At 44.5% G+C, this 9,862-nt stretch overlaps 1 protein-coding gene across 1 annotated transcript; it reads right to left on the bottom strand.

The window, feature by feature from the left end:
- Positions 1–3,220, bottom strand: banf1 (barrier to autointegration nuclear assembly factor 1). The gene is made up of 2 exons (XM_043696827.2): positions 3,057–3,220; positions 1–690 (listed from the first exon to the last, which is right to left on the bottom strand). The coding sequence occupies exons 1-2, from the start codon at positions 3,180–3,182 to the stop codon at positions 544–546; spliced, it is 273 nt and encodes a 90-aa protein (XP_043552762.1). The 5' UTR covers positions 3,183–3,220; the 3' UTR covers positions 1–543.
- Positions 3,221–9,862: the final 6,642 nt, after the last annotated feature.

The following is a 9,862-nucleotide window of genomic DNA, read 5'->3' as shown; positions in this document are numbered from 1 at the left end:
CTTCATGCCATTCTGCGCAAATACCAATGTCAAATGCTGACAGAGCAGCTTTCTGGGAGAGGTAATGTGCAGAGAGCAGTTTTCTTGCGCTTTTTAAATGTACTGTGTTAAATTTACCCTTGTTTCGTTAATAAATATGATTTCAACCTTCATTCAGGCTGTGTTATACTTTGCATTAGAATTTTGGGTGATTCTTGAGCAATTGTTAGTGATATTTTTTGCTGGTCTGACCCTAACACCAATTTACCCACAGGCCCCATTATTTCTATTAAGGGATTTTCACTGGAGTGAGGTTTCACTGGAACATAACTACAGCATTATAGGAGAACCATTTACATTGCAGCCTGCATCAAAGATTAACATTACATGTAAAATCAATTAAACTATAAAACAATTATTTTCAACAGGATTTTAAAGTTGTGGAATTCACATACATTTAACATAAGCTTCACATGTTTAGGCAAGCATGGGAAAACAGATGTTATTCTGCAACACTTACTTAATTTGAACAATTAAGCTAGATGCTTTAGATAAAAGTGTTAGCTACAGGAAGGCATTGCACCATTCTTGTAAACAGGTGGCACACTGTCCAGCTTGTTTCGTGTTGGCCCCACAGATGTCTTTCAACCAATCTTTAAACAATTCATCATCCTTTTTCAAAACGAGAAATTGGCCTAATAATACATATGCCTAAAAAGAGAAAATATTTTTTTCAGTAAGTATATGAACGTTTGATTTATAGAGGACTTAGTGTCTGCCAAACAAATACCAATGTTTATCAATTACTGGCACAGCAAATTGCACTTAACACTCACATCATGAAGTGCTCTTTCCAGAACGGTTTTGTGCATTTACGACACAGAAACAAGCCCAACAGGAATTTGACAGTGCTCACAGTCCTTCCACCTATCTTCATAAATCCCAATCCGCAATCTAGCTTTAAATGAATCTATTCTATTCAGTTTACTATTCCTTGTGCCTCCACATTATTAGTCACTAACCTAATTTGGTCATAACTTATATTTACTGTCCCCAGTTTTGTTCTTGCAAGTGAAACATTTTCTCTATCGTATCTTAACCATTCTCTATATATAAACTCTCTCATAAATTTTAATCACTATAATCAATCTTCACTTTTCTAGAGAGAAGAGCTTCCAGAAAAGATTAATATCATAGCCTTTTGGGGGTTGGGATCTGATCAAAAAGGAGGGAATGGATACACGGTAGCCAAATCAATCCAATGACTGAAAAGACGCTTGCCTACTGGACCCAATAGTTCTCGTCTACCTTCTACCTTTCAACTTTAGCTGCTCAGACTAAAGTTGAAAATGAAACTTCAATCAGAAGCATGCATCCTCATCATACATTCTAAATGACTAACCTGTCTCCTGGGAGTGATTTAGTTATCTCCATTAATACCTGAATTGATGTAAGTCTCTCCTGTCCCATAGCTCTTTGAGATTTGTGTGCTCCTCCAAGTCTGGCCTCTTAACTATTCCCTCTTTTAATTGCTCCTGTAACTGTACATTTAGCTGATTTGGCTTTAAATTATGGAATTTCCTCCCTAAAACCTCTCTACCTCGCTTTTCTTCTATTAAGACAATCTACCTCTCTGACCCAGCCTTTAACCATCTTTCCTAATATTTCCTATGTAACTTTGTGTCGAGTTTGTTCAATTACAGAGCCTAGGGTGATTCTGATTTGGAGATGCCAGTGTTGGACTGGGGTGTACAAAGTTAAAAATCACACAACATCAGGTTATAGTCCAATAGGTTTAACTGGAAGTACTAGCTTTCGGAGAGCTGCTCCTTCATCAGGTGGTTGTGGAGTACACAATTGTAAGACAGCTGTTGGACTATAACCTGGGGTAGTGTGATTTTTAACTAGGGTGAATCTAGCAAACTGAAGGTATTCTGCAAAACTATCATCTAATCTTCACTTTATCTCACCATTGTAGAGAAGAATGCATAGTGACCGGCGAACACAGTATATAAAATTGAAAGTATTATACAAGTAAATCACTTGTTTCATCTGGAAGGAGTGTTTGGGGTTCTGTACTCTGCGAAAAGAGAAACTGAAAGGACATATGCGACATGAGAAGGAATCTGGTGTTGGGTGTTGAGGGTGATGGAAGAGTGGGTCAAGTAAAGGGATCAAGCCAAATTTTGAAAGGTCAGAGGAAAATGTATTTGATTATTGCATCATGCTGTTAGAAACAGAAATAGCATACAATAATTCATTAAATGTGGAATGAAAGGTTGATTTTGGGAAGGTGGGCTGGAGGTGAGGGAAAAAGTGTGGATTAATGGTACAGATTTGGTTGAGTGCCCTGCCAACCACAGTTGAGAGAAGTTCTTCGCTAAAGAAGCATTGGTGTTGAGGGTATCTCTGTAAGAACAGAAGCAGTGGAGACAATACAAAACAGTGTATGGAATAGCGTTCTTACAGGGAGCTATAGGAATCAGTACACTTACAATGAACAGTGGTTAATAGTCCATGCACTGAAGTGATAGAGGTTCAGAAAGCAAAGAATCTGAGATAGTCTAGGACAAAGATGATGAATTTCCAGATGGAGACTAGATGGTACACATGCATTAATATGCCAGAAAAAGAAGGGAGGAGAGCAGAGTTAAAGCAATGAATAATCTATGTATCCCACAAAAAAAAGACAAAGTCAGAGCAAGTCGGGATTCCATAAGAACACCTTTTATATGGAAGATGTGAGTGGAACCAGAGGAGTTATCTTCAATGAAAACACACATTCAGCCAAGTTGAGGCTGGTACTGGATATTTAGGATTGGATGATCCCCATTTAAGAAAATGAATAGACAGCAGTTGACCTGGTTTGGGGAGGAGGCTGTGGGAATTTGGAAGGGTTGAAGTTTATCATGAAATGGCATTTAGGGCCAGGAATATGGCAACTGTGCACACCTTACATCTAAACTGAAAAAGTGAGATGCAACAAGTTTTAAACCAGTACAGAGACTCAGTTCCACTGCATCTCTTAGACATTTAATTTCCAATACATATACAGCATTCTTCTATTGGTTTGTTACCTTATCAAAGCCTTGCTCTTCCAGTTTTCTTCCAAGCGTTGTTCCAATACCAGCCAAGGAAGAAACTGACTTGTTCCCCATTGGTTCAGAAACAAAATTCTTGTGCTTGTGTGATGTTGAAATCATGTTTTAGAGCTTTAAATCTGTTGGTAACAGTAAGCAAATGTTATGCTTGGTTATCTGGAGAAGCTGTACAAGTTTTGAACTGCAAAAAGCTTCTCTCAATTCAAATTGTTTTACAAATTACAAAATTGAAGAATGATTACGGAGGCCTAGGAAGTGGATCATGATCATGTGTGTGTGTGTGTGTGTGTGTGTGTGGGGGGGGGGGGTTGTTGGGGCCACTCAGAGAGACCCTGGGGTTATTGTACAAGAGAGAGTCAAAGAAGGGAATTGGGGTTATTGTAAAGGGCAAAGAGAATGTTTTGCCTCCATTGGGACCATCCAGTGGGTGCAAGGTGCCAGAGAAGGAGAGACTGCCAATGACATTTGCAGCCATGCATGCTGAAGTTTACTTGCCAGTTTTCCTACATGACTTGACACCCAACTGTCTGGCTGAACACCCACTTCTGATAGCATTAGGCCCTTAATCAGAAGTGCCTTTCTTATGGAGGAAATTACAAAAGTAATGAGTTCTTCCCCATCCCATTCCAAACCATTCCCTCTCCAGCCATTCAACCCTCTGCTGCACTAAGGAATTAAATTCTGTACAATGTTTCTGATTGGTGAGAGTTCTTCACAACTCACTCAAATGCCAGAATCAGTAAGATATTTCCTATCGCTAGGAAAGTCTTTCTATAGATTTAAAAAGATTGTTTTTTTCTCTCTCTCTGCCACTTTCTCTCAGAGGTGAGTCAGTATTAGCATATAGGTTATAGCCAGATTTTCCGTGAGTGTATATCTCATCATTCTGGATGAAGGGCTTATGCCCGAAACTTTGATTCTCCTGCTCCGTGGATGCTGCCTGACCTGCTGTGCTTTTCCAGCACCACACTCTTATTTTCCTTGGAGCAGAGAAAGCTGAGGGGGGAGACCCTCAATGACATCTGATTGAAGCATTAAGAGTTAAAAAACAATGACTGCAGATGCTGGAAACCAGATTCTGGATTAGTGGTGCTGGAAGAGCACAGCAGTTCAGGCAGCATCCAAGGAGCTTCGAAATCGACGTTTTGGGCAAAAGCCCTTCATCAGGAATAAAGGCAGTGAACCTGAAGCATGGAGAGATAAGCGAGAGGAGGGTGGGGGTGGGGAGAAAGAAGCATAGACTACAATGGGTGAGTGGGGGAGGGGATGAAGGTGATAGGTCAGGGAGGAGAGGGTGGAGTGGATAGGTGGAAAAGAAGATAGGCAGGTAGGACAAGTCTGGACAAGTCATGGGGACAGTGCTGAGCTGGAAGTTTAGAACTAGGGTGAGGTGGGGGAAGGGGAAATGAGGAAACTGTTGAAGTCCACATTGATGCCCTTGGGGTTGAAGTGTTCCGAGGCGGAAGATGAGGCATTCTTCCTCCAGGCGTCTGGTGGTGAGGGAGCAGCGGTGAAGGAGGCCCAGGACCTCCATGTCCTCGGCAGAGTGGGGGGAGGAGTTGAAATGTTGGGCCACAGGGTGGTGTGGTTGATTGGTGCGGGTGTCCCGGAGATGTTCCCTAAAGCGCTGTGCTAGGAGGCACCCAGTCTCCCCAATGTAGAGGAGACTGCATCGGGAGCAACGGATAAACTTAATGATATTAGTGGATGTGCAAGTAAAACTTTGATGGATGTGGAAGGCTCCTTTAGGGCCTTGGATAGAGGTGAGGGAGGAGGTGTGGGCGCAGGTTTTACAGTTCCTGTGGTGGCGGGGAAAGTGCCAGGATGGGAGGGTGGGTTGTAGGGGGGCGTGGACCTGACCAGGTAGTCACGGAGGGAATGGTCTTTGCGGAAGGCGGAAAGGGGTGGGGAGGGAAATATATCCCTGGTGGTGGGGTCTGTTTGGAGGTGGCGGAAATGTCGGCGGATAATTTGGTTTATGCGAAGGTTGGTAGGGTGGAAGGTGAGCACCAGGGGCGTTCTGTCCTTGTTACGGTTGGAGGGGTGGTGTCTGAGGGCGGAGGTGCGGGATGTGGACGAGATGTGTTGGAGGGCATCTTTAACCATGTGGGAAGGGAAATTGCGGTCTCTAAAGAAGGAGGCCATCTGGTGTGTTCTGTGGTGGAACTGGTCCTCCTTGGAGCAGATCTGGCGGAGGCGGAGAAATTGGGAATACGGGATGGCATTTTTGCAAGAGGTAGGGTGGGAAGAGGTGTAATCCAGGTAGCTGTGGGAGTCGGTGGGTTTGTAAAAAAATGTCAGTGTCAAGTCGGTCGTCATTAATGGAAATGGAGAGGTCCAGGAAGGGGAGGGAGGTGTCAGAGATGGTCCAGGTAAATTTAAGGTCAGGGTGGAATGTGTTGGTGACGTTGATGAATTGCTCAAGCTCCTCGCGGGAGCACGAGGTGGCGCCAATGCAGTCATCAATGTAGCGGAGGAAGAGGTGGGGAGTGGTGCCGGTGTAATTACGGAAGATCAACTGTTCTACGTAGCCAACAAAAAGACAGGCATAGCTGGGGCCCATACATGTGCCTATGGCTACTCCTTTGGTCTGGAGGAAGTGGGAGGATTCAAAGGAGAAATTGTTAAGGGTGAGGACCAGTTCGGCCAAACGAATGAGAGTGTCGGTGGAAGGGTACTGTTGGGGACGTCTGGAGAGGAAAAACGGAGGGCTTGGAGGCCCTGGTCATGGCAGATGGAGGTGTAGAGGATTGGATATCCATGGTGAAGATGAGGCTTTGGGGGCCGGGGAAACGGAAGTCTTGGAGGAGGTGGAGGGCGTGGGTGGTGTCTTGAACGTATGTGGGGAGTTCCTGGACTAGGGGGGATAGGACAGTGTCGAAGTAGGTAGAGATGAGTTCAGTGGGGCAGGAGCATGCTGAGACAATGGGTCGGCCAGGGTGGTTAGGCTTGTGGATCTTGGGAAGGAGGTAGAACCGGGAAGTGCGGGGTTCCCGGACTATGTGGAAGCTGTGAGTGGGAGATCTCCTGAGGTGATGAGGTTCTGTATGGTATGGGAGATGATGGTTTGGTGATGGGGGATGGGGTCATGGTCGAGGGGGCAGTAGGAAGAGGTTTCCTCGAGTTGACGTTTGGCTTCAGCGGTGTAGAGGTCAGTGCGCCAGACTACCACTGCACCCCCTTTATCCGCTGGCTTGATGGTGAGCAAAGGGATTGGAGGGCTGCGCGTTGTGAGGGTGAGAGGTTGGAGTGGGGGAGGGAGGTAGACAGGTTGAGGCGGTTAATGTGCCGGCGGCAGATGGAAATGAAGAGGTCGAGGGCAGGTAATAGGCCAGCGTGAGGTATCCAGGTGGATGCAGTGTGTTGGAGGTGGGCGAAGGGGTCCTCGGAAGTCCTGATTGTGAAAGTAAGCTCGGAGGCGGAGGCAACGGAAGAATTGTTCGACGTCACGGCGCGTGGAGGAAGAACGCCTCGTCTTCCGCCTCGGAACACTTCAACCCCAGGGCATCAATGTGGACTTCAACAGTTTCCTCATTTCCCCTTCCCCCACCTCACCCTAGTTCTAAACTTCCAGCTCAGCACTGTCCCCATGACTTGTCCTACCTGCCTATCTCCTTTTCCACCTATCCACTCCACCCTCTCCTCCCTGACCTATCACCTTCATCCCCTCCCCCACTCACCCATTGTACTCTATGCTACTTTCTCCCCACCTCCACCCTCCTCTAGCTTATCGCTCCACGCCTCAGGCTGACTGCCTTTATTCCTGATGAAGGGCTTTTGCCCGAAACATCGATTTCGAAGCTCTTTGGATGCTGCCTGAACTGCTGTGCTCTTCCAGCACCACTAATCCAGAAGCATTAAGAGTGTCAAGGGTGCAGTATTTCCTCAGAGTAGAGGTATTTCAATGTCCATAGCAAGGAGGGGGGGGGGGGGGGGGGGGGGGGGGGGCTTGATAGCACCATTACTGAACAAGCTAACCAAGTCCTAAAGGACATAGCTATCCCAGAAACTGGGATAACTATGTTACAGTGACAACCATCACAGATTGTAAATGAACCAAAGAAATGAAAAGAAACCTACTTAACCTCACCAATCCACCTAACAGATGCTACTGCACCTGACTGTATTGGTAGCAGTGGCCAACACTCAGTCATGTTGGAGATAAAGTCCCTGTGTAGCCTTATGACCATTTAAGTAGGATAGATTTAAAAAGAATCAAGTGGCTGAAAACTGGGTATCCTTGAAACATCAGGAATAATCATCAGCATCATTATACGCAACCATAATCTGTAACCTCATGTCCCAGCATATCCCTCAATCTACCACTACCACAAAGGCAGGATATGAACCCATGTCTGAGGAGTGCAGACAGCATATCACAAACAGCACCAACGAGACCCAAAAATTAGCTGTCAACCTCGTGAATCGACAACATTGGCATAAATGCATGCTAAACCGTGAAAACAGCATGCCACATATACAGTTAAGTGATTCCACAATTAATAAATCAGATCTAAATTCTGCACACCTGCCACATTCTATCATAAAGAGTGGTGGACAACTAATCATACGAGGAGGCTCCATAAATATCTTCAACAATGTTGGAGTCCAGAAATGCAAATGACAAGAATGAAGCACTTGCAACCACATGTAGCCTTCTTCTGAGGCCCCAACATCCCAGATACATTTTTCACACTGTGTGGTTCATTCCGCATGATATCAACAAATGGCTGAATACAGAAAACAATATGGTCTATAACAACATCCTGCAAAAGCTTTAATATTGAAGATCAGTGCTCCAGAACTACCTGTGCCCTGAAACTAAGCTGTTCCAATATAGCTGAAACACTGGTATTAATCGGACAATGTGGAAAGTTGCCAGGCTACACTCTGTCTGCTACAAAATTAATCTAGCCAATTACTACTCCATAAATCTACTCTCAATCACTTGCAAAGGGATGGATGGTGTTTCACTAAGCAGCATTTACACAGCAATGACCTGTTCACCAATGTTCAGTTTTAGTTCCACCAGTGCCATTCAGCTCCTGACTTCACTTCAGTTGTCCATGTTTCATCATGGACCTTCCACACTTCGTAAAGTCAAACATTTGCACTGACGATTGCACATTGTTCAGTACCATTCACAATAACTCAAATACTAAAGTATTCAGTGTCCATATGCAACAAAACCTAAATAACATTCAGGATTGGATTGATAAATGCAAGTAACATTTAAACCACAAAAATACCAGGACAGTGAGCAATGTCAACAAACGAGAATACCTAACTCCCTTGACATTCTACGGCATCACCGTTGCAGTATCTCTCAAATCAACATCCTGGGATTTATCATTGCCCAGATTTGAACTGAACCAGCCATATAAATGCTGTGGCGACAACAGCAGGTAAGAGGTTGGAACTTCGCAGCAAGTTATTCACCTCCAAATCCTCAATCTGTCTATTTACAAAGCTCAAGTCATGTGTGATGGAATGCTCTCCATGGGTGACTCTAAGCCCCAATACTCAAGAAGCTTGATGTGACCGAGGACAAAGCAACTTTGATCAGTAAGGCATCCACCACTTTCAACATTTACCCCTTCTACCACCAATGCACAGTGGTAGCAGTGGACTGCAGCAATATGCCAAAATACCTTCAACAACACATTGCAAACCCCTACCAGAAGGATAAGGGCAGCAAACAGACAGACACCACTTTTTGTAAGATCCCTTCTAAGCAATGGACCCGAGTTTGAATTATATCAGTTACTTCACTGTCACTGGATAAAAAACCTGGAACTCCCTTCTTAATGGCACTGTGGGTATACTGACATCAGACTGTTCAGGAAGGCAACTACATCACTTTCTCAAGGACAACTGGAGATGGGCAACAAATACTGGCCTTACCATTAATGCCCAGTCAATGAAAAAATAGTTTTCTTTTTAATTGTTGCTCACAACGCAGTCTGTCTTATATTGTTAAGGCCAAATGTAAATTGGATAATTGCCTCCTGACCACAAAATCTCCTGTCGCTTCCCCTAACTATCGAGTCCCCTACCACAAGTACTTTGCTATTCTGCCCCCTTCCCTTCTTTGCCACAGCATCAGGCTCAGTGCCAGAGAACTGACTACTATGACTTTCCTCTGATAGGTCATCCCCCCCAGCAGTATCCAAAACAGAATACTTATTGCTGAGGGGAATGTCCACATGGGATCTCTGCACTGTCTGTGTGTCCCCTTTCCTCCCCCTAACTGTAACCCATCTATCTTTGTCCTGAGCCTTAGGAGTGACCAACTCCTGATAACTCCTCTCAATTACCCCCTCAGCCTCCCGAATGATTCGTAGTTCATCCAGCTCCAATTCCCTAACACGGTTTTCAAGGAGCTGGAATTATGAACATGTAGTAAACAAACTCAAGATTATTTATGGGTGGCCCATTAGAAGTAACATCACAAGGAAAACTGATTACATTAATCACTAACTGCTCACCACAGGTTTACAATTAAGGGGTGCTGACCACAGGGAAAACAAAACTGCAATCATTAGAGCTGAGTTGACTTGTTAACAGTTGCTGTATTGCATCCACTTCTAACCCTCACTCCTGGTAATGGTTATTGAGGCTCTATAAAGAGTGCAGAAGAGCAGTTGAGCCTCTCAGTTACATTTAAAAGTTTGGGATTAATGGCATGTGATCAAACTTTTAAATTTACTGAATGATTGAATACCGTATTCTTGGTCAGATATTTCAAACAGAGACTGATAGACAAGGTCCCTTCCCTGGGG

This window comes from Chiloscyllium plagiosum, unplaced genomic scaffold (genome assembly GCF_037043375.1).
Source record: "Chiloscyllium plagiosum isolate Xiang-an unplaced genomic scaffold, Cpla_swu_hap1 HiC_scaffold_10, whole genome shotgun sequence".
Classification (NCBI taxonomy): Eukaryota; Metazoa; Chordata; class Chondrichthyes; order Orectolobiformes; family Hemiscylliidae; genus Chiloscyllium; species Chiloscyllium plagiosum.
This window is presented reverse-complemented; position numbering and strand designations above follow the sequence as displayed.

Bases quoted from the DNA above. Each gene is read 5' to 3' on its own strand.
- banf1 (XM_043696827.2), bottom strand. From the start codon at position 3,182: ATGATTTCAACATCACACAAGCACAAGAATTTTGTTTCTGAACCAATG. The intron at 691-3,056 runs GTAACAAACCAA...TTCTCTTTTTAG, and splicing joins AAGAGCAAGGCTTTGATAAG to GCATATGTATTATTAGGCCA.